General features: G+C 49.2%; 1 protein-coding gene across 1 annotated transcript; it reads right to left on the reverse strand.

The window, feature by feature from the left end:
- Positions 1–1,271: 1,271 nt before the first annotated feature.
- Positions 1,272–20,637, reverse strand: SORD (sorbitol dehydrogenase). Its single transcript, XM_030955192.1, has 9 exons — positions 20,477–20,637; positions 17,035–17,068; positions 16,159–16,323; positions 13,235–13,394; positions 10,432–10,550; positions 10,167–10,232; positions 4,735–4,910; positions 3,811–3,932; positions 1,272–2,303 (listed from the first exon to the last, which is right to left on the reverse strand). Exons 1-9 carry the CDS (start codon positions 20,534–20,536, stop codon positions 2,138–2,140), a joined length of 1,068 nt encoding a protein of 355 aa, XP_030811052.1. The 5' UTR covers positions 20,537–20,637; the 3' UTR covers positions 1,272–2,137.
- Positions 20,638–25,009: the final 4,372 nt, after the last annotated feature.

Genomic DNA, 25,009 nt, shown 5'->3' on the forward strand with positions numbered 1-25,009 from the left:
CCCCTGAGCCCTGCTACCATCCACACATCCCTGCAGCCCCACAGCCAGGGTCATGCTGGTGTCCCAATCCAGTTAAACCCAGCTCTGCCCCCTTAATGGCACAGGACAGAGCTTCTGCTCTGCTGGGGGACTCAGGGAATGTCTCTGACCAACTTTGGGGAGCAGCTTGGTGCCTGCACAACCTGAATTCACAGCACTTTGTTCCAAGACCCATGTGGTGAACAGATGGGGTGAGGAGCCAGCAAGCTCCCTTCTAGCCCTCTTTTTGAAACAGCTCTCCTCACATACTCTTCAGTGCCTGCTTGTTAACTCTCCAAGCCTTCCCTGAGTTTGCGTAAGGCCTTAGTTGTGTTTGCATTGGCTTCTTTCAGCAGTGTCAGCCCTTCAATCAGGAATCAATTGTACTTGGTTAAGTAATGCCTAGCTTTGCATCACTGCTGCTTTTGCAGGCTGTGGTTGAGCTCAAATAAAGCTGATTGAAGTCTTCAAACACTTTCTTGCCTCCTGTAGTTGGGTCTTGGTCACCTGGGGACTTGTAATACTTGTGGTGTGCGCTCCTGGCACAGAGCATTAACTCCAGCCCACTGGAAAATGGGCCAAGTTGGAGAGAGTTTCCCCTGCCCTGGTGACACACATGGAGTCAGGGGTGGGGGATCACAGGCACAGCCCCACTGATTATGTCCACCAGCCCTCCTGCCCCCCAGCAGTGCCCCTGCAGTGTCAGTGCCCACAGCAAGACCAGCTGAGGGAGCAGACCAGACAAGGAGCCCAACCAGGCTGAGCTGTGGGAATAACTCCAACCCTCGGGATCTAAACAGCCCCCAGGAATACAGAGAGCAAGTTTCCATTTCCCAGTAAGAACAATTTCCAATGGCCACTGGTTTTCCAGCCATGCCAGTGGGGATCCCCAGAGGACAGGAGTCAGGATGGCCAGTGAATCCCCAGCCATCCCAACAGGGTTCTTCCCAGCATAGGAATGTGCTGAGCACATATTTTGACCACTTCTTCCGGCTACAGAAAGTTCCCTGGGGTTATGTCTCATCCCTGTAAAACTCAGCATGGACTTGGGGCTTTCCATCTCTGCCAGGATTAACTTGGCCACATCTGGAATAAACATGAGGTTTCACTTGCCAGTGGTTGGGTCGTTTGAGGTTTCACAGTCCTGCCAACACTGAGCTCAACCTGCACCCTGGTGAGGCTCAGCTCTGCACAGTCCCCTGCAAACCCCTCCAACCCACCACCCCACACTTCAAGAGACACACTCTGGAAGGTCTCAGGCAGCCAGAATTTATTGAGGAAAATTCAGTACCAAGGAAGGAACTGATCTCTCAGTACTAAAATTAACATGACTATAATCAAAGATTAGATTTTTTTCTACCCCATTAGTACCTTGTTTGTGGCTCACAAACTCAGCAGGAAGGCTTGATATTCCCAAATAATTACGATTTGTTTGCAGTGGTAAAACCTTTGAGTGATGCTGTCCTGTCATGTCTCATCTGTGCTCCTTTCCATGTCAAAAGCAGCTGAGGCCCCCAACAGCCCCTTCATAGGAGGCACATGAGGACAGGGCTCTCAGCAGCCCCAGTTTCCCTGCCTGCAGTGGTCCCACGAGGAGCTGTTGGGAGTGACACAGCAGACATGGTCCCAGCTGGCCTCCAACTTCCCAAAACCCCAGTTGTGAGCTCTGAGAAGAGCATGGAGAGAATGACCTGAATGTGCCAGTGCTTCCTGTGCAGTGGGGAGAGCCAGGCTTTGTTCCACAGGCTGTCCAGTCCCTGAGCACCCATGAGGGAAGGGGGCTGTTCACATAGGGTTATCTTGCATCCAGGGATTGCCATGCAGGAAATGCTGCAGCCAGAGCAGTGCAGGACAGGAAGGGGGAGTGCCAGCACCTCCACCCTTGCTGTGCCACATGCCAGCTCCTCCTTGGCATGGAGGAATCTGGCCAGGTTCTCCTGCACGAGCCACCAACTGTGCAACCCATCAACTCTAATTCAGCATTTTGATTCAAACTATTGGTTGTCCATTTGTAGTAACCCGTTAATGCTCTAATGCTGTCTCCCAGTACCATTCACCCTCATTACATGTGATTTTCTAGTTACAAGCAGCAGGGATGAGGGCTGGGCACTGGGACAGCTCAGGGGTTTTGATCAGTGGGGTCACACTTCAGCATGACTTTGACCCCCTCACCCCTCTTGGTGGTCTCAAAGGCCTCCAGAGCCTTCTCCAGGGGAAAGCGGTGCGTGACCAAGGGCTTGACGTTGATCCGCTTGGATGCCAGAAGAGAGATGGCCACAGGCCACCTGCAAGGGAAGCAGAGAGCAGGGGATGAGAACAGCCACTAGTCTGGAGTCCAGGAAAAGAGCATGGAGCAGCCTGGATCATCACAGTTATTTCCCTAGCCCAGGGAAGTTTTGCCTGCAAAGGATTTTCTGGTGTCTTGTCACCATGATATTTTATGAAAAATCCCTTCGCCAGGATTTTTTCTCCTGAGAAGCTTTGAAGCTTCAGCTTCTCCATGTTTTGCTGCTTTGGAATGGGATTTGGAGAATTGTTTGCCCAGCATGTGAATTGGTTTAATTTAATGTCCAATCACAGCCAGCTGTGTCAGACTCTCTGCGTCTGTCACGGGTTTTTATTATCAATCTTGTCTAACCTTCTGATGTGTCCTTTCTTTAGCAGAGTTTTATTATATTATATTAAAACAAAATTCTATACTATCATAATATAATAAATCAGCCTTCTAAGAACTTGGAGTCAGATTCTCATCTCTCACCTCGTTCTGGGGACCCTCACAACATCACAACAGTGTCTAGTATGGGAGATGGGAAAAACCAACAGCTCTGGGCTGTTGAGCTCTGAGAAGACAGGCACTGCTACACAGACAGGTGAGAGAGTAATGGAAATCACAGGAAGCAAGTGAAAATCACAGGAAACTACTACTTTGGAAGGCCTGAATAAAAACCAAAACTGCCATGCTGTGCTGTCCTCTGGCCCAGCCTCTTGCCTGCACACTGACCATGGTGGAGCTCAAACTCATCGACTCAGCGCAGGGAGAAAAAAGGAAAAGCCTCAGCCAGCTTCCAGCATCTTCTCTGGCACAGAGTCCCTCATAGGGATTGTGTTGCCACTTGTGACCGTGTTCACAGGGGTCTGAGGATGAGGGAAGAGACAAGGATCTGACTCCATGTTTCACAAGGCTTGATTTATTATTTTTTGATATATATTATATTAAAATTATACTAAAAGAATAGAAGAAAGGATTTCTTCAGAAGGCTAGCTAAGAATAGAAAAAGAAAGAATGAATAACAAAGGCTTGTGGCTCTGACAGAGTCCGAGCCAGCTCGCTGTGATTGGCCATTAATTAGAAACAACCACCTGAGACCAATCACAGATGCATCTGTTACATTCCACAGCAGCAGATAACCATTGTTTAAATTTTGTTCCTGAGGCCTCTCAGCTTCTCAGGAGAAAAAATCCTAGAGGAAAGGATTTTTCATAAAACATGTCTGTGACAGCCACTCTGTTTAGAATCATAGAAACACTGAGATTGGAAAAGGTCTCCAAGATCATCAAGTCCAACCATGAATAGGCCAAATTACAGCAACAGGGATACAAATGGATGCAGCAGCTAATCCCAAACTACCTACTTAATAACACTTTTCATTTTAAGAAGGAGTGTGATGACATCCCATAAATCCTTCCCGGAGAGCCACAGATTAAGAAAAGAGACTTTCTCCATCAGCAAGAAAGTAGGGCTCTGTAGAATTTTACCTTGGAGACACATCAGCCCCCCTGGACGAGACTCACGTGTTGCAGTAGCGGAATATCCCACGGATGTCCACCTCCCGCACGGCGGCGTTCACCATGGGCACCGTCACCATCTCAGGCCCCAGCCCCACCAGAACCAGGGTCCCACCAGAACGAGTGGCCTGCAGAGCAAACACACAAACGGGTTACATTTTGCACAGCACAGTTGCAGGAGCCTGTGCAGGGTCTGTCAAAAATAAAGGCACCCTTTGTGGCTGCAATGGACTGCCTGGGGCACAGCAGAGAAGCCCCAAGGAGAGGCAGGATGCTGTCAGGAGTCTGTAAGAGTGAAACTCGTGGTAATCAAAGCAAAAAATGCCATCTTTGTTTTGAAATATTTTGGTAGGAATCCAAATTTCCTGTTCTGAAAACCCCATTCTGAAAAATGGCTGGCATTTAGGACTACAAAAGTACTTTGGGATTTCAGTGGGAGAGATTTAAAACTGAGAGCCTGATGCTCTACTGGAATTTCTGTTTTTGCAGTTTGTCCCATTCCCCTCCTGTCCTTTCACTGTGGAACTCCACATTAACCTTCCCCCATCCTCCTGTTAGATGTTCATGGCAGTAAAACATCCCTTTCTTAATTGCTTCTTTCATTCCTTCTGGAATTAATTTTCTCGATCACTCTTCTATTTGGACACAACTTCAATGGAAGCTGCTGTCCTACTCCCTGGGTTTGGGGATCTTACTGGAGTCTCCTTGGCAAGTGGCTAAGCACCCAAGCATCAAATCAATTATCCCCACGCTGATGTTAACCCTTTAATTATCTCTCCCAGTTTATTGTCTAAGGAGCAGCTTCTCTCCCCAAACCAAGCCCACTTAAATTAAGCACTGCGAGAGTGAAATAGGTCATTCACTGAACCATGCCAGAAAAAAACAGACCAACACCATCACTGGTCTGCCTTTGGAACAAGTGGTACTCACATAAATTCCAGCCTGGATACAGGCTTGCACTCCTGTGCACTCCACAGTTATCTCAGGCATGCAGCCAAGCACACTTTCCACTTTGGAGGCCACCTCCTGCGGGGTCTCATTCTTCACCTGGATGGTGAAATCTGCCCCCACCTCCTTGGCTTTCTGCAGGCGAGAGGCAGATAAGTCTGTGGAAAGAAAACCAAGCCAAGAATTGGAGTACTAGTGAAAGAGGGGGAAGAACCTGAACCTGGCATCTGCTCACTACATGTGTGCACAGGAGAGTGCACAACCAGAAGAGGTGAGGATTCAGCCCTTCTTGGCAGGCAGAGAATGAACATAAAATCCTGGAATAGTTTGGGTTGGAAGTGACTTCAAAGCTCCACTCCACTTTGAAGTTCCATTCCCTGCCATGAGCGGTTTCTCTTTGGTACTGCCAGAGCACTGAGAGTGCATCAAGGCAATAAACATGGCTATGGGCAGCACCAAGGAATCCTTCCAACAGGCTCAGAGGGCCATTAATGGGGCCATTTCACTTCTAACAGTACCCAGTGAGAACAGACCATGAGCTCTCCAAGGGCTTCCTCAAGGAACCCTCAGCAGCTGAGCAAGCTGCAGAATGCATTCACTGTAAACACTCCGTGTGTCTGCACTGTCACAGACCTGTTCTGCTCCTTACCCTCCTTGGAGCAGCTCTGGAGGCTGCTGAGCATCTCTCAGACAGCTTCTGTCACAGGTGAATGGGCAGGCAAGCCCATAAAAAAAAAAGGGAGTGGATCTGGTAATAAGATGGACCTGAGACACCCCATTAACATGGAGCAACAAAGCTGGTGATGATAAACATCTGTGAGGGCATGTGCTGTACTCCCTACACTCTGTTCTGGGGGATCTTGACAGGGCTGTAAGTATCACCTGAAGATCCACAGGGGGTTTGAACCAAGCTGTCCTGCTGGGGCATCCCACACCCCCTGGAGGAAAGCCACCTATTCCTCTCCAGGCACCACTGGTAACCAGGCCACCTCTGGAGATAAGGATGTGGACAGCTGAGGGGAAGAGTGGGATTTCCCCAGAAGGAATCACCTCTTTTCCCTACACTAAAGCAGTGTCTACAGAGGTCTGCATGCTGGCACTAGAAAAGATGTAACAGCCAAGATTTCCTAAACCCAAAATTGAGAGGTGGTCTCCTCCCAGAGGTCCTGGGCTTGAAGACTCAGAAAATGATGCCTGTGGTAGGGGCACACACAGCAAAGAGGAAAACACCCCTCTCACCAGGGCACGGTCTTCAGAGAAGTCAGAGATGGGGTGGGGTGAAAACATCAAGGGAAAGAGGAGGAGCATAAGGCCATTTCTCCAACATGAGCCACTCTGACTCAGCTGCAGTCCAGAGCCTTCCCCCCCCCCCCCAAAAAAAAAACCCTGGGAGGGAGGAATGCCCCCACTGGCAGGGCAGGGGATGGACATGCCCCCCTGCCCAGCCCACAGCAAAAATGATGGCACTCACTGGCAGGGCAGGGGATGGACATGGCCCCACTGGCAGGGCAGGGGATGGACATGCCCCCACTGGCAGGGCAGGGGATGGACATGGCCCCACTGGCAGGCCAGGGGATGGACATGGCCCCACTGGCAGGCCAGGGGATGGACAGGCACTCACTGGCAGGGCAGGGGATGGACATGCCCTCACTGGCAGGGCAGGGGATGGACATGCCCCCACTGGCAGCAGGAAGGCTCAGGATGCCAAGTGGGGGCACAACTGCCAAGCTGAGCACCCAGGAGAGTTGTGGAGGGCGTTTCAAGAAGGGGTAACAAAGGGTAATAAAATGCAGACAAAAGAGGAAAAACCAAGGCTGAAAAGAAAGGGCAGCATCACCCTGGGAGCCCCAGCATGGGCTCGTTCCTGTGGCTGCAGGAGTCACCTCTGTCCCTCCCAAGCTCTGAGCATTGGGCTCCAGGCCCAGGCTTGACCCCAGCTGAGCTGCACTCAGAGACCTCCCATGCACCAATTACACGGCCAGGAGCTTCTTGAGGCACTTCAAGTGCCATGAAACACTTTGGCCCAGCATGGTTGGTGTCTCCCAAATCTCAGTGCATGGCAAGGAGACCACAGGGGTTCAACAGTCCTCTCAAGCAACAACAAAACTCCCTGTGAAGTTTGGTATCACAATACCACTTCACAGCAGACACAGATTCTGGATTCTACCATTTCTAACATCTCCTGAGTCACTAATGTATTTTAAATTATAAATATATACTAAAACATTATCTATGTATAATCTATAAATATATAAACATTAGAGACATGCTAGTCTATATTTTACATAGGTCATACTTTCTCTCTAGCAGAAATAATCCACAGGCAGTGCCCTAGAGTAACAAGGCAGCCAGTGCCTTTTAAAGTGGCCACAAAACCACTCCCAGGCAGCAAAAAAACCCCACATCTTCCCTGTAGCTGGCCTCTGGTTTGCTGAGCTGCTTGGGAAGGAAGCCCTGGCTCTAAGCAGCCCATGGAATGCAGCAGCAGCACTGTCAGCCCTGGCCAGGGCTGCAATAGCATCCCAGTACACCTGAATCACCAGGAAGCACTTAGTGAAGAAGACAGATCTGCAGGTCACTGCATTGTTCAGAGCTCCAGACACTTGGGAGTCTTGGGAAGGATCAAGCCCTTCGCACTTTAAACCCACACAGCTCTTGGGAAACTGGGCAATTAAACAATTAATGGCTTGCATCTTGCCTCTAGTAAGAAGTTTGTTTTCACTTCCCAGCCCCTGGAGCTAATTAAAGTTTGGTTTGCTTCCAGTGAAGTTATCAAATTACCCTTAAGCTTCTCATGATGGTTTATGAGCCATCTTAACAAGCAAATAAATACTCTTGATTATTCTCAGATTTTCTTTGTTCATGTTCTTTCTCAAAGGAGTTGAGCTCTGTACAGTTACTCACCTCCTCTGACCTTGAATTCCAGGGTTTCTGGAGGCACCAACACCCAGAACTTCAGATTCAGATAGAACAAGGAGAATAATTTCCCTTAAGCAGGAATTATTAAGTGCACCTTCAATGACAGACAGTGCAATGCAAGACAGCCCAACATGAGCACCTAAACTGCCACTTCACCTGCTGGGGAGGAAGGCTGATCTTTTACATGCATCTGAGGAGAAAAGCAGCTTTTCAGAGCAACAGCAAGGCAGAAGGACAGGAGAAGGTTGCCCATTCAGGAGTGGATTGGAGAAAGACACAGATCTTTTGGAAGAGTAGGTGAGGACCCATGAAATAAATTGATCTTCTCACCCAACTGGAGTCTATGAAATATATCAAACACTCCAGGCAAGCCAAGACAGAAGTTGTAGGAGGTGAGTTCTCACAAAAAAGCTTTTCTAAATATTTCTATACCTGTAAGAAACTTGTCAAAACAAACACAAACTTTTAAAGCCCTAAGTGCGGCACAGACAAAGCTCCTCACAGACACACGATAAAAACACAGGGCAATGATTTCAGATAATCTGGTAGCAAAGTACAAGAGGGCCTCTGTGGGCAGACAGGCGCCTCACAGGTGTTGGCTCCTAAAGCCAAAACAAAAAGCAGTTCCTTGAGACTGGCAGCAAAATCTCCAGCAGCACAAGCCAAACCAAACCCATTCCTCAGCTCATGTCACGGTCAAATATTTGATTTGGGACAGCACCTTCATGGTTTGAGCACCTCAGCCAAACCCCTCTTGTGTGGAAGAGACATCCACGAGCCAGAATCAGCACCTAGGCTAGCACAGAAAGATAAGAAAGGGTAATTCCATGTATCCAAGCTTGCTGATCCTACAAACCAAGCAGCAGGCACCTCCTGTGGCACATGGAGCCAGCTCAGCTTGCCCACATGACAGCCAGCACATGACAGCCAGCTCAGCTTGCCAAGGTCCCCATCAGGAGCAGCTCCTGGTAGCAGGGGGAAGAAACACCCCCATTCCTGGAGCAGGACTGAGGGGCAGGCTGAGCCAGCTGCCTCAGCCCCACCAACCCCACTCACCAAGCCTTCCCCAGCCAGGGAATGGGACACCCCCAGCCCCTGCACAGCCCAGCTGGGCACAGGGTTCCTCGTGCATGATTCAGGAGGCAGAGCTGTTTTTCCTGCTACAGCAAATATCATCCTCAAATGACAACACTTCACAAAATCTGAGGTGCGGACCAGCCACATCCATCAAGCACACACACCTGCAGGGTGAGGCCAGCACAGCTAAAAATGCCCTGGACTCAACAGCAAAGGGATTAAGGGAGGAGAAGGCCTTGTGTTTTCTGCTTTGACCTCAGCTACTACTGAAGGATGTTTCTGTTTCAAGAGGCTGGGACCTGAATTTTATCTCTTGACCCAAAGTAGGTCAAGTCATACAGTAATGGAAAGGTCAAAAATACAGCAGGCTCAAAGTATGGGACGTGAATAACAGCCTTCTGAAAGGTCAGGATCCTTTAGGGCTTTGACATAAAAACTGCAGCAGTCTGTGCTCACTGTCCAGTGGCACCTCTAAGTGCTCCTCCTGGCCATCACCACTCAGAAAGGGTGAAAAAGACTCATGGTGGGAGCTGGAAGCACCTTTCCAGACCCTGCTCAACCCCCAGGTGGAAATTTCAACCAGAAAACATCCTGAGGTTACTCCAGCTCTCCATCCTTATGGGCAAGCTACAGAGAGAGAGAGGACCTGAACCTTAGAGGAGAGCTAGGAGGAACTGAGCTAGGTCAGCATGGCAAAAAAAAGGGGGGATGGAATGGCTGTCTCAACAACCTGAAGGGCAGCTGCAAAGGTGATAAAGACTCAGTTCAGTTCTTCCATCAAGGGGGAAGCTCCATAAATGACAGCTTGTGAGTGGACCCTAGAAAAAGCTTCATCATTGAGATGCAAACCCAGAAAAGGTATCTCCAGATAGGAGATAGATGGGATGTCCTTCCTCAGAGGTTTTCCTGACACAGCTGGACAAAGACATTCCTGCAAGCAGCAGCTCAACTAGAAACGTGCAGGATACGGTTATGCAAGGAACACCCATTTCTGAAATGCAGAGACCCTGAAAAGGTCATTTCAGTCATTGTGGATAACCAGTGAAAAATGAAACCCCCAGCAGGAGCAGACAGAAGGGCAGAGAAAGACAAATGGAGAAGCACAGTGTGGCTGCACACAGAAAACAGAGGGCAAACACTGTCTGGGCCATCATCCAGCACTACCAGAGGTGAAAATAACCTAAAATCAAACCTCCCTGGAAGGGTGGTCAGGTACTGGGACAGGCTGTCCAGGGAAGTGGTGGAATCACCATCTCTGGAACTGTTCAAAAAACATGTGGATGAGGCACTTACACAGACATGGTTTGGCTTGGCAGTGCTGGATCAATGGCTGGACTCCATGATCTCAGTGGTTTTTTGATTTTGTGGTTCTGTATGGTGGGAAACAGGCACACTCTGAAAGGGTTTAAAGGACTTACCTGTAACCACCACAGCTGCTGCCCCCATCATCTTAGCAACAATCACATTAACGAGGCCAATTGGTCCTGGGGACAAAGGGGAGAAAGAGAACATGTACCATTGCCAGGCAGCATCAGCCCCACCTCTGAACATGCCCAGAGCTTTGGCAGCCCCAAGGTTCCCCTCATCCCTCATCCCTTCCAGCAGTGCCCAGAGGCAGAGCCTGAGCCTGCCCATCCCCTCCCAGCAGGCAGGGAAGCCAAGGACTGACTGTGCTCACTGTACCAGAGCCAGACACGAAGACTTTGCTTCCCAGAGTGACTCCTGCTCTTTTGCAGGCATGGATTCCCACTGAGAGGGGCTCGATGAGGGCTCCTTCCTCAAAGGTGACATTGTCTGGAAGCCTGCAAGAATGGGACACAAGGAACAGTCACCAATGTAGTTCACGAGGGTGATGGGGAAAGCCATGAGACTCAAAAAACAAATACGGGTGTAAAACACAGTGGCAAAACACACTGTCACCTGTGGTCAGGGAAATATGCTGGAATACACTTCAAGAGATTCCACTGCTTCTTTCCCTCCTCTGAAGCAGTATCAAGTGCACCTGAGGCATTTTTCAGTGAGGTTTGCCCAAGCACCACACCCAGGGACCCACAGACTTCCCCACAGCAGCTCTCCAGTGTTTGGTGAGTCAACGAGGATTCCTTTGCCACTCATTCCCTTTAGAATAACCCCCCCAGTTGCAGATGTACCACCCCAAAGCTGTCCTATGGCTCACCCACCAGTGAGCTCCCAGAACCCTCACCAGGGCTGAATCAGCTTTCAGAAAACATCCTGCTGCCAAAGGTGAGGCCACCAGGAAAGGCAGCCAGATCCAGGTCTCCCTTCCTGGTAACAACCAGGATCACCTTTCCTGATGCACTCAGTGATTTAACAAGTGGACTGGTCCCAGTATGCATCCTCCCAGCAGTCCGTGGGTATCAAATATGTTTTGGACAAAACCAGCCCTGTAACACAGCCAACATAAGTGACAGAAAAAAGCAGAGGGAGTGAAACCCTCCTGAACTGCTGAAAAAATCAGTCTCAGCCCCAAAACACTGCCCATCAGCAAGCCACCAGTGTGGTTCTCACACTGCTCTGGGAGCTGTGCCTGCCAGGAGGGTCAGCAGGGACAGTGACAGCACTGGGAAGCTCGAGGTCAGATCTCAGCCAGGCCAATGTGAAGCCAAAGAAATGGAAATGATGGCTGTGGGAAGACAGCTGTAAGATATCTGCATATCCCTTATTTCCAAGAGGCCTTGAAGGTCTGACTCCAAGAGTTCTGGTGTCACAGAGTCTGGCATCATGTTTGCTACTGCTGGGTTTGGGCACTGCCCTGCCAATGGGGAGGGCATGATCCCACCTCCATCAAGTTACTCAGAGCACCCAACACAGAGTCTGTCCACCAGCAGGACACACAGCAACTGCCCAAATGTGTAACAGCTCACTGAGCTCAGCCATCATCTGTTCTTAGCAAATCTGTGCTGGCAGAATGACTGCGTGCCAGGGAATCTGCTCTACATGAGCCAGCCACAGCACTGCTGATCTGAAACTGGGAGCAGGCTTTGCATCCCAAAGCTTAAAAAAAAATACATTTTATATATATATACACACACATATATATAATTATACATACATACATATATATATATAAATACATAAAAAGTATATTATTATTTTCTATATATTATATATATGTATTATTGATTTTTTCCCTCCAATTTGAGCAAATATTACTTAGGCTATATATATATATACATACAGCCAAAGTAATATTTGCTCAAATTGCAGGAAAAAAGCAAAAGCCTGGAAGAAGCCAGCTACGAACCAACCACTTCCTCTCAAGCAAAAACCTATGATGTTGTCAGAAAATGTTATTTTAATACACAGGAAATCGATGACAGTGGGTCTGGGCAGTGAGATGCCAATCCCATCCAGACCAGCACCTCATCCTGACAGCAGCTGGAAGTTTTGAAAGCTTCCAGGAGAAGAGCAGTCAAGTGCCTCCTTCAGACTGACATGATCCTGAACGCTTTCTGTGCCAACACCAAGGATCAATCCCAAGGATGTTCCTGCTCATGGAAGTACCAGCTCCATACACACTGAGAAAGAACAAGCTCCACAGGTAGAGCAGTCTCAGGGGGACACTACTTGGGCTATTTTTAACTCCTTGTTAAAGGCACTTAAGTGGGTATAACGAGTTTTTTCAGGTCTTTGGAGTATTTGAGGCTCTGGCATAGGCTGCCCAGAAAAACTGTGGCTGCCCCATCCCGGGAAGTGTCAAGGTCAGGCTGAATGGGGCTTGGAGCAAGCTGGCTTAGTGGAAGGTGTTCCTGCTCATGGTCGGGGGTGGAGTGGGAAGGGCTTTAAGATCCCTTCCAAACTGAACTGTTTTGGGATTCTATGATTTGCCAGTGTTTAAGCACAGATTTGCTTCTAAGCAAATGTGCCAGTGCTGCCACAATTAATAATACACCCTAGTTTGCTGAACTGGACATGAAAACAGATATGTTGTAATGCTGGAAGTTTAGTGGAGACACTCAGACACACATGGAAAAACAGCTCAGCAGGGCTTTCTGCTCCTGCTCTGCTCAAAGTGGGATGACTTTGTTTCAAACAACAGAGTGAGATGTCAGCAGTCACCCTGGTGTTTCCTGAAAGGTAGCAGCAAAACTCAGCTCAAAGAACCAGATACAGACTTTCAGCCATTGGCCTAGGAAGGCAATGATATGAAAAGAGACTGGAGAGAAACCAAGAGCAGGGAGCAAATGGGAAAAGGAAAATAATTAAAGGGTAAACCAGTGGTGACATTCCAGACGACATGCAAGAAATGTTTATGTCTGGCACCTGAGGGGATAAACTGTCTGCCTGACAAACCCTTTGCAAAGTGGCTGCCATCCAAGCTTAGGCATGTTATTTATGGATCAGAAAGCAATAAAACCTGTTGGGATCACATCAAGAGTGTTCCAAAGGGCCAAGAGGTGATTGCTGCAGCTAATCTCCCCCCAGGGAGTGTATATTTCTCTCCGTGGAGGGAGCAGGGACTGACTTGTAGCAGTAGCTTGCGCTGTGCTTGTAGTAGCGGCACAGGTTGCCGTCGTCGGGCGGTGTCGCGCAGAAGAAGATGGTTGGGGACAGGTTGTAGCGGCCAGATTTGCAGAATTCATCCATCTCCCTCGGGACACCTGGCTCGATGGCCACACGGTCACCTGGCAGGATGAAAGCAGATGCAGTGGGTCAGGGACACGGTGGCACACAAGCAGGAGCAGCACCAAAACCCACAGAAACACTGGCACCACACGCGCTGGAGGGACACGAGGAAGGTCTTGCTGCACACACCAGGCTGGTTTTCAATGCTCCCTTCACAGCAGCCTCATGTGAAAAACACCAATCACTTGTTTTTTAAAATTTTAGAAGCTTAATTGTAATAAAATGGTTATGAAAATAGTAATATAATTAGAGTAATAAAAATTTGAACAACTGAGATTTAGGACAATACGAGACAATAACAGCAAAGAGTTACGGACGGTCCGGGTACCTTTTTCTGGGCAAAATAAACCCAGAAAAGGACCCATATTACCAGAGGATTAACCCTTAGAAGCAATAGCCTGTTGCATATTCATACACCTCATACATGATGCATAAATTCCATTCAAACAAAGGATTCTGTCTGGTCAGTGCCAGCTTCTTCCTCTTAATCCTGACGGTGTCTGAACGAGGCAGGAAGAAGTTTGTTTCTTCTGATAAGAGAGCAATAAATTCTTTCTCGGAAAGATTTAGGTGTCCTGTGGTTGCTATCTGGTGCAAGTCCCTCATTCCTCTCTTAAAAAAAATCTTACATAGCATAGTTTCTATTTTAACATTATATTATAACCTAAAACTATATTTAACACACTACTTAAAAAATTAACACAACGTAACTGTCTATCATAACACATATAATATTCATTTTAATATTTGGGAAAAGCCAATCATAAAATACACATTTTTCAAACTCATCACTGAGATCTTCCCAGGTACTTGGAAAGAGATGGTGTTTCAGAGGCACAGATGGAAGCTCAGCCCCACACACACCTTCCTCCAGCTGCCCTGCAGCCAGCCTCAGCAGATTAAGGGGCAGCCCTCAGGCAATCACACTGTGACCAGATATTTTGCTGAATCTGTAGAAGAGGAAATATTGAGGATGGAGCAGGTGAGCTTGGCTAGCCACCACACTGCCAGCTGGAAAGGGCTGTTCCTTGGGAATCATGGAATCATGGAAGAATTTGTGTCGGAAGGGACCTTAAAGCTCAGCTTGTTCACTCCCTACCATGGGCAGGGACACCTTCCACTATCACAGGTTGCTCCAAGCCTTGTCCAACCTGACCTTGAACACTTCCAGGGATGGGGAAGGCACAGCTTCTCTGGGCACCCTGTGCCAGGGCCTCACTACGCTCACAGGGAAGGAAGATTAAGGTGCAGAACACCCAGGAGCCTGGCAGGATTTATCTGGGAACAGAGACAGCTTGGTGCTACAGCAGAGTAGCCCAGGGTGCTGGAAAGACACATGCTGCAGGACAAAGAGCTATTATTTAATTGCAGTCACAAAGCAGGGTGGACCAGAGAAAGCAGTGTGAGCATAGTACAGCTTGCAAGGGACACAAAGCCTCACATTTATCTGGCAGAGGAATCAGAGCCAAACCTCTGAGCAAAGCTCTCCACCAACAGGCTTTCAGGCAGACACAGGGAGAAGCAGGATGGAAGTAAAGAGCCATCTAGGCCACTGCATCCCCTCTGAGCTGGCCAACAACAAGTGTCTGACAGGACAGGGGCAGGACAGGCACAGAATGAGAACTCTCACATTATACACAGCTGAGAGGCCTCCCAAGCCACAGGTGGATTGTTTGTATTTAGTAACACTCAACAACTTCTCCCCATTCCACCACATAAACTACATGGTCTGTTACATCTCAGGTGAATGCTGCACCTCACTGTGCCAGGTTCTAGTGCTGGAGCAACCAGAGAATGGGCAACCTGTTCTGCCAGCCCTCCGTGAGCCCTCACATCCTTGAGTTGTCTCTCTAGCTCTCAGCTCGAGTTCCTGACTTGGACATTCGTCAGAGATGCTGCTCCACATATTGTTATCTCCTTGTCCTCCTCTGAACCCTTCTCCCTTGTTTTACATCCTTTTGGAAAGGAGGAGAACACAACTGCATGCAGAGTTCCAGATGTGCACTGACATCCTCTGAGTCTCTGTCCCCTTCCCAACAGTAATTTGCATTTTCACTGCTGTGGAGCCAATGTTGCTATGCACAGTGTCAGAGCCAAAGCTCTCATCCCTCAGCAGTGATGGTCAGCACAGCATTTTAGATATGAAGCTGGTTTTGTTTGTTTGTGTTTGCCTGCATTGAATCCCACTTGCATCTCCCTAGCACCTCTCAGGTCTCTGTAACTCTTGCTGGCTCTCCCCCACATCCTCTCCACCTTGCCCAAGTTGCTGTCATCAGCAAACTTTGCAAAATTCCCTGCTCAGTCCATTTTCTAGGATATTCATGAGCACAGTGAGCTGTGGAGGTCCCACCACAGGGCCTGGGGCAGTGGCTCCAGTGACCTCTGCACTGCAGGAGGCTGTTTGCTCCTTCAAGAGCACACACAGAGAAGAAACACTCACAGCAGGCTGCTGGCAAGAGCTATAGATGTGGTTTCTGAAGCTTTATCAAGCTTCCTTAAAAGGCACCTTGTACCAGATACACTCTGCTCTGCATTACAATATAAAATACAGCCTGGCCAGCTCAACACATCCCAAGATAAAGCTACCTAAGGAATATCACACACCAGTGGCCAAGATGGGTGACTAACAGCAGCTCAATGACACTTCTTGAAAGAGGTCAGAACTTCAGATAAATTTACACGACAGAATGAAACAGCCGTTTATCGACACATTCTCGGAACTGATTAGGAGGAAAACAAACAAATGGGTTTGGTTCCAGATACCTGGCTTCAGATGAGTCACCCCAGAGCCCACTTTTACGACAGTCCCGGAAGCTTCGTGTCCCAGCACCATGGGATCCTTGACAACAAAATCCCCGATGCGACCGTGCTGCCAGTAGTGAACGTCGGAGCCACAGATCCCCACGGAATGCATGCGCAGCAGGACCTCTGCCAGGAAAGGAGAGAAGGTTCCTTGTAGATAAACCGACCTTCTTAGGCACTGGGAGAGCAGCACGTGGGCCCCAGAGCAAAGGCTGAGCCAGTATGGACACATCCAAATTTACTGGCATTCGATCAACACAGCAGAACTGTGCGTGCACACCTTAGGAGAGTGGCACGTTCGTGAGCCACACAAAACTATGCAATGATTCACAAAGCAAGAAGGGTCAAAATGGGATAAGACAAAAGCCGATGTCAATAAATATATGGTCAACAAAGTAATGCAGTTTAAGAGCAACGTTATTATTGCTGGAGCAGGAAAAAAATAGCAAGTGCATTTAATTTTCCCTTCTCCCAAAGCTATGATTTGAGCCCCAGAGAGTTAGTGAATTGAATTTCTATCAGCCCATATGCCCATTCTATTAATGTTTAGTCCTGCATAAGATCATCTGGAATGTCCCAAGAGCCATTTACTGTGACACACACGAACTGATGGAACAGGAAGCAAAAAAAGCCAGATAAAGGGGTTTATCTGTGACTGCTCCAGCTCTTCTTTTCAGCTGGAAAAGCAGCATTATCTGTTTCAGCCACACAATTGTTTTTTGGATAATTTTATACTTCCTCAGAAATATTTTATATTATCAAGGAGCAACAAAAGAGAATGAGAAAACAAAGAGAGAAGTAAAGGAAGCAGTCAGAATCAGTCATCTGTAGACCTACCATTAGGACCTGGTTCTGGGATTGGACGGTTTTCCTATGGACAAAAGGAAAAAAAAGCATTTAGCAGCTTGTTCATATGCCTGGGAATAACTGTGGAAACTTAGCTCTGGTTAGCTCAGGTAAATCCACAAGCAGACAAGGTTTTTGGTTCTGTCTGCTGCATAAGACACAGCTGTGCCACATGGAGCCTGCTCCTAAGCTCCCCTCATCCTCCATGCTCAGTGGATAACACAGGTAGCTGTAGGAGTAAGCACACTGCCAGCTTGTAAATCCACCCTCCAAATTATTCTGTGCTAAATTCCCTTTTCCCAGCCCAGACAAGAGACACATACTAAATTTCCCTGTACTGGAGCAGCCCCAAATTTCAGCTGAATCCTTCATCCATCCCACTGGCTGACAAAAAAAAAAATCACCTTTTGTAACCAGGAAGATTCTGAACAACGTGTTCTATAAAGCTTTAATATTGCAGGGCTTATATTATTATTTTAAATAACACAAAACTTTTTCTTTACTACATAATGATAGAATAAGAGAATCACAGAATGGTTTGGGTTGGAAAGGACCTTAAAGCCCATCTCATTCTACACCCTGCCATGGGCAGGGATATCTTCCACTAGGCCAGGCTGCTCCAAGCCACATCCTTGAACACTTCCTGGGATGGGGCAGCCACAGCTTCTCTGAACAACCTGTGCCAGGCCTCAGCAACCTGTGCCAGTAATACATAATTTACATACAATATTCACACCTAATATAAACAGAATTATTTATACCTATTAATGTGCACATTCATGTTCTCTTGTCATTGCCATGGCAGCTCTTTATGGGGTGAATGACAAAACCAGAGGTAGAAAAGTGCCCCATATTACCCTTCCACCCAAAAGATCTACAGGGCTTTTGCCTTCCCTGAGCTCCCTCAGCTGCCTCAAAAGCCAAAGGAATTACTTTGATGGGTTTTACAGCATCAGGACAATACAATACCCATCCTGAGGATTATGTCTCTAAGAAAAGCCCCCCTGAGCATTGCCAACAGTAAACCCTTAAAAATTCATTTGCTGCTCAAATTGTTCTGCATTTTAACTGATTAAATCCCAGCATATTCCTCAACTCCTGTTTTGTACTTCAGCATTCTAAACATCATGGAAAGACCAGCTCTGGAAACACCTTCTCATATGACCAAACTGACTGAAATTTTCCATGTTCAGACCTGTATCTGCAATTTTTCTGTGTGGAGGGTTTGTTTTGTCACACTGAGGAGCAGTGTAACAGACTGAGCCCAGAGCAGCATTATTTCTAAAAGAGGTCAATCTAGATGTAACCTCTTTTACAGAAATGCAATAAGCACAGGATGTGGTGACACACCAGAGGTACAGACCACCTCAGACTGAGCAGAAAGTCCACAGTGAGAGATAAAGCCAACTCCTAGCTGACAATGTGTGTGTGTGTGAAAAAGACCCCAAAACCACTTTTTTTTTCTTTTTTTTTTTTTCTGGCAATAACAACTGTGCACAGAAAACCTAGACAGCATGGTGGGAAGTGAATTCTCCAGCCTGATTTGGCGAAAATAGGAGTGACCAAAATGGAGAAAACCAAAGACACAAATTCTGTTCGTTGTCTGTTGTTCACTGAGAAGTTCAGAAATGGTGACTGGTAAAGAAAACACAGTAAATATTTTCTGTGAAAGGACACATGGAAAGAGAAGCCATGGTACAAATATAAACCAAGAGGAACCTGTGCAACTACCTAAGGACAAGAGGAGGCTCAACAAAATCAAAGCAAACACATTTTCATACAGCACAGGGATTACAGCAACTCTGCCCATGGGAAACATGTCCAAAAATCAAGAAAGGTGTGGGAATTACAGGAAGATTGGAGTCACCCAGCTTTGGGTATGAATAACAGATAACAAGTTCAGAGTTCACTGCTGAGACTACTCCTACCACCAGTGGATCAATACAGTGAGCACCATCCACATGATGAAAACAAACTTCAGGGAAGCCCAGGAGGAACACACAAGGTGCTGCCAGTGAGGCAGGAGGGCACTGGTGACCAGCTCTAAGGTCTTCAGCAGTACAAATATCCAAGGCAAACTCACACATCTGGGTGTAAGCCAGTTTAGAGACCAGCCACACAGATGTGATGGAGTGCCCATCTTCACAAGTCTCAGACACCTTTGTTAAATCACATGGGTTTGGAAATGTGCTCTTGAGCAAGAGGAACCTCCTCAGTCCTTAACCCATTTTGATTTCTTTTGGTAGTCAGGCTCCATGTGACTGCAGGGAAAGCACAATCGTGTCAAAGGTGCCTGGGAGCCACCAGGAGCCACCTACACAGCACGTGTGGCTTCAGCTGGGTGGGATTGGTAAAGAATTAACCTCTTCCCTGGTAATCATCCCCTAAACAAGGCGTGTGTCCAAAGTCTGTGTGCTCCCCAGAGCCCTCCTGCCAGCGCTCTGTGTACAGAGAGCTGCCTGCCAATGCCTGCCCATGGAAATCTTCCTTCCCCCATTGGCACGCACCAAACTGGAGCACAAGCTCTCCAGCAGCGCCATAGTGAATCAGCACCCAGAAAGAGCCCAGCATTAGCAGCCAGAGAAGCAGAATGAGCTTGAAGTAATTAAAAAGTACAAAATAAAACTCCTCCCTGTCTGGGAGGGTCCTCCAGCACCTGCTCCCCCTGAACCCTGTGTCCTGCTGTTCACATGGGCTCTGACAGCCCAAAGGAGCAACAACCACCCAGCCTCCACCTGCTCCCTGCGAGGGCACGGCTCAGCTGTGAGAATGGCTAACTGGGGAGGGGGAGAAGTTTTTTGGGGATTCTGGGTTTCAGGGATAAAATATTCTCCACCTAGAGCTGGCAAAGATCTCAAGATTATCCCCTCCTGTGTCCCCGAAGCACATCCTGCAGCTGAAACCTTTCCAAGATCGGAAAACTAGAAAAATATACACACAAAGTTGCCAGAACTAGCTAAAAATAAATCACGCTTCCGATACTGTTACATCCTCCTAGCAGAAGGAATGAGCATGCTTCTAGCATGCTTGAATGAGTGTATCTATGAATTTATTTCTCTTGCAAAAATGTGGCACCTCCCAGGCACACAAGGGCTGGCGCTTTTTGTTTTGTTTTGTTTTTTTCCCTGTCCAGGTCATTCCCCATAACGCTACGCAGAGCCCGAAGCGGCCGCGGGCTTCCCCTCAGAGGGGATGGGAGGAGGGCCCAGCCATGGGACACCCCCGAATTTGGGTCCCTCCAGCCAACCCCTGCCATGGCCGCGGGCAGCCGGGGCCGCTTCAGGCTCTCCCGGGGCCGGTTCAGCTTCTCCCAGGGCCAAAGGAACCGGGAAGAACCGGGGCCGCCGTGCGGACACCCCCGGTGCCCCCCGCAGGCCGCGGGGCCGCTCCCGCCCCGCCGCCCCCGCCCGGCCCCGGCTCCCCGCGGCCGTACCAGGCGCAGGTCCCCGGCTCGGTGAACCACCACGGCCACGTTCTGCCCCGGCACCGCCATGGCTCGGCTCGGCGCGGCCCCGCGTCCAGGATCGCTCCCTGCTGGGGGCCGCCCGTGCTCCGGCCCCCGCCCGCCCGCCCGCCCGCGGGCCCGGCACCGCCCCCGGCACCGAGCGGGCACGGCCGGCTCCGGGCACGGCTCCGGGCACGGCTCCGGGCACGGCCGCGGCCCCGACCCCAGCGCCAGGCACAGCCGCAGCCGCAGCCGCAGCTCCAGGCCCCGGCTCAGATTCCAAGCCTCAGCCCCTGCTCTGGCTCCAGCTGCAGCCCCAGCCCCGGCCCTGGCACCAGCTCCAGCTCATCTCGGGCCCAGCTCCAGCCCCAGCCCCAGCTCCAGTCCAGGCCTCAGCCCCTGCTCCGGGTGCAGCCCCAGTTCCAGCCCCAGCTGCAGCCCCAGCTCCAGGCTGTAACCCCAGCTCCAGATCCAGCTCCAGCTCCGGTTTCAGGCCCTGGGTCCAGCCCCAGCTCCAGGTCCAGCTCCAACTCTAATTCCAGCTCCGGCCCCTGCCCCATCCCCAGTCCCGACCCCAATTCCAGCCCAAATCACTGCTTCCAGGCCCAATCCCAACTCCAGCTCCCATGCCTGTTCCAGCCTTGGCTCCCAGGCCAATTCCAGCATCACTCCCAGGCCCCAGCTCCAATTCCAATTCCAGCCCCTGCTCTGGGTGCAGCTCCAGCCCCATCCCCAATCCCGACTCCAATTCCAGCCCAAATCACTGCTTCCAGGCCCAATCCCAGCCCCAGCTCCAGTGCCTGCTCCAGCCTTGGCTCCCAGGCCAGTTCCAGCCTCACCCTCCAGCTCCCAGTCCCAGCTCAACTCCAATTCCAGCTCCAGCCCCAGCCCCATCCCCAGTCCCAACCCCAATTCCAGCCCGAATCTCTGCTTCCAGGCTCAATCCAGCCTCAGCCCCGGCTCCAGGCCATGCTGGTGACAACACTGCACCCTGCACTGTGTCTAAAATTCAACAAAATGTGACCCGTGGGCTTGCCTGGACATGACACAGTTGGAATGTGGTTATTTCATCTGCAGAAATAGCTTATTGGGGGGGAAAAATGGAGACTTCAGGGATTCTGGGTTTTGGGGACAAGAGGTTTCCTGCTCCCCTCCAGTGTCATTGAATCATGGAATATCCTGGGTTCAAGGTACCCACAAGGATCATTGAGTCCAACTTCTGTCCCTGCACAGACACTCAACAATCCCACCCTGTGCCTGAGAGCATCGCCCGAACTCTCCCTGAGCTGTGGCAGCCCTGGGGCCGTGCCCATTCCCTGGGAGCCTGTTCAGTGCCCAGCACCCTCTGAGGAAGAACCTGTTCCTCATATCAAACCTAACCCTCCCCTGACACAGCTCCAGCTGTTCCCTTGGGTCCTGCCATAGGTCACCAGAGGGAAGAGCATTCTAAGAACATTCCATAGCTGGAAGCTTTCCAAGCTTGACTTCCTTGGAAACATAGCAAATATACAGGTATTTATCATGTAAAACTGCCAGAACCAGTTAAAAATGGCCTGTGTTTCTAATATTATTTTGTCCTCCTCCTTGCATGAATAGATATATTGATGAATTTAGTTTCCCTAAAAGTGTTTCACCTCCCAGACACATGAAGTCTCATGCTTATTTTTTTTTTTCCCCTTTCAGGGTCATTCCCTGGAATATTTATTGGAGTCAGAGTCAACATCCTTGCAGTGGTTACTCTGAGGGTAGGGAAGCAAGTTCATGGGAAGCTGTGACAAAACACCTTACTCAGTGTTTATACACCAATATCATCCCTGACACCTCTGTGGAAGAAGGAATATTTACATTTTATAGAAAGGTTGACAACAGCTATTTCTTCCTGGATATGATTTATTTTCTCAAGGTACCTGCTTGTGCCTTTCCTTTTTAGGGTGTATTTGCCTGCAGACTTGCCTTGCCACTCAAATTATCTGTGTGGGATTCACCATGAAAGCCTGCAGCTCTACCAGCCCAGCACAGCCTGATGCCTGGGCTCCCTAAATCTGAAAAAATGCTGGAGACATGGACTGGGAGCTTCACTGGGAACTCAGGGCTCTTGCTGTGATACACTCCTTTGGGTTCTCTCATCAGTTCCTTGCCAGCCTTTGGGCAAAAAGTGACTTTTTGTTGGGGCAGGGAAGATGGTTCCTTCAGCTCTTCTGCTCCTCCCTGCCATGACTGTCAGCACTCTGCCCTCAGTTTTCTTCCCTTCTCTTGCCCTTCCTTTCTGAATCAGATTCCCTTCACACTTCCATGTTTTCTCTGTCAGAATTTGCTGCCTGTGCCTGCTGGGCTTGCTCTTCCTTCAGGACCACAGTGACTTCACCAGCCACTACAAATCCCCCCAGATCCTCCTTTAAAAGATGTTTTGAAGACCCTGCAATGGCCAATTTCTCTTTGCTTGCCTTCAGCATTGCCAGGCAAGTCCTTTTGACTGCCACCCAAAGACAAAACACCTGTAGGACTCAGTTCTAATTAATTTCTCTTTCACCTCTGTGTGTGTGGGTGTCCGGCTTTCACTGGCGAGGCAGTTCACGTTCCTCCAGGCACACGGGAGGAGTGCTGTGGGATTATGTCACAGCCATGGTGTGAGCTCTCACAACAATCCTTATTACCACAGCCATTTCACTTCTCATTAACTCAACCAAACGTTTGCCCATTCATTCTGTGATCAGGATGGTTGTGGTGCTGCTGGGTGAGGATGTGGGTGCTTTGTTGACATGACAATAACTCAGTTCACCTGCAGCAGCCAAACTCAGTGTGTGTTTTCCTTGTGTGCAAATGATGAAACACCTCAGGACAAACTCAGTGAGGAGAATTGGGTCATGACCTGAGGGAGATGCATCCCCAAGTCTTGGAGGATGAGCTCCCCAAAATGAAGAGCAGCAAGTCACACACCCACTGTCCCCATGGAGGGGGAGCACAGTGTTGGAGCCCAGGGCTCCCTGCAGTGACCCCTCAGCAGTCCCACAGCTGGGGCAGCCTCAGGTGGTGCTGCCCTGGGACCCTGTGAGGAGTGGCCAAAAATGATGTCAGGGTGAGCCTCTGCCTGCTCCCCAGTGCAACCAAAGGGCTGAATTCTCTGCAGCCTGGGCTCAGTCTCTCCATCTGCATGAACTCTCCATCTCCGTGCACAGGGCAGGCAGGACTCACGTTGGAGGCAGAGGCTCCTATTCTCCTTCCCTTAGTGAGCTTATAAAGGATTCTGGTGTGTGCCTAGGAGGTGTTGTCACCCCCAACAGGATCGCTCTGGAGCTTCTTCCACATCCCAACACCACAGCTCTGTTTCTAACCAACTACATCAAAGTGTTTTCTCCAGACCTGATGCAGAAAATTCTAAGATGCCTGTCCAAGATCTACCATCACCTTTGACAGAGTTGGAAAAACAAGTTATTACAGTAACTGTGATAAGTGCACCTCAGCTGTAAAGCCACCATCCTGTGACAGTCTTATCTCCCCTCTGAAACAAAGGGACCTTGGGTGGTGGGGCTGTGTAAGGCAGTGACCTACCACCCAACCTAGATTAGGATGAGGTTCAGTAATGCTATGGAAGAGCTCCAAGAGGGACAATTAGATTCTGAAATAATAATTAAACAATCCAATGGGAGAAGAAGGCCCTGTTGTGGCTGCTGGTTGCAAGTTTTTGCATTATTGCTCTATTCTGGGTCACGATTTTCACCCACCTTCTCGTATGCGCCACTGCTCCCTCCACCTCTTCTACAAATGCCATGACTCTGTCAGTTGGGTATTTACTAAACAAGGAACTGTTTGCATACTCAGATTTGTGATTTCCACAGAAGCCATCCTCAGCCCTGACTTCCTTGTCCACCCTTGCTCTCAGCTCTGCCTTTTGATAAGGCATGACACCACATATCATCCCATCACTTATTATTTAACACAACTGTCCCCAGGGAAACACTACTCAGGAAATCACTTGACATATCCTTATGAGACAAACATTTAGGGGCTGAGTGCCAGATTTTTAAGTTCCCCCTTCCTGCGAGAGGTGGCTGTTCCCTGCAGGAGAACCACCCTGTCCCCAAGCCTCAGGTGGGACAGGAGCACAGTGGCTGACAGTCCCTCTGCACTGTGTGCTCACCCCTAGAATTACAGAGCTCACCATCAAACTCTTCTGCAAATGAGCTTGTCTGAGTGGCAGTGGTGCATCTGGGAGAGGTGGTGGTGGTTGGCACTGGGGCAATGTGTCCACCTAACTTTTTGTGTGTGCTTTCCTGGTAAATCCTGTCGCTGTGTGAGTCATGCTGGAGACTGGCAGGCCATGCCAGGGCAGGGTGCAGGCTGCAAGAGCCACCCAGGAGTTTGGTGGAGCTCAGGATCAGGGTCATAGCCCGCAGAATCTCTGCTTTGATTTGTGACTAACTCCTGCTCTGTGTGCCCATAAACAGCCCTTCTCTCTTCTCCCAGGTATCTCTGGGTTTAAAACTGCTTTACAATCAGCAAGATCTTCTTGGTAACCTATTT

Source organism: Camarhynchus parvulus, chromosome 10, assembly GCF_901933205.1.
Source record: "Camarhynchus parvulus chromosome 10, STF_HiC, whole genome shotgun sequence".
NCBI lineage: Eukaryota > Metazoa > Chordata > Aves > Passeriformes > Thraupidae > Camarhynchus > Camarhynchus parvulus.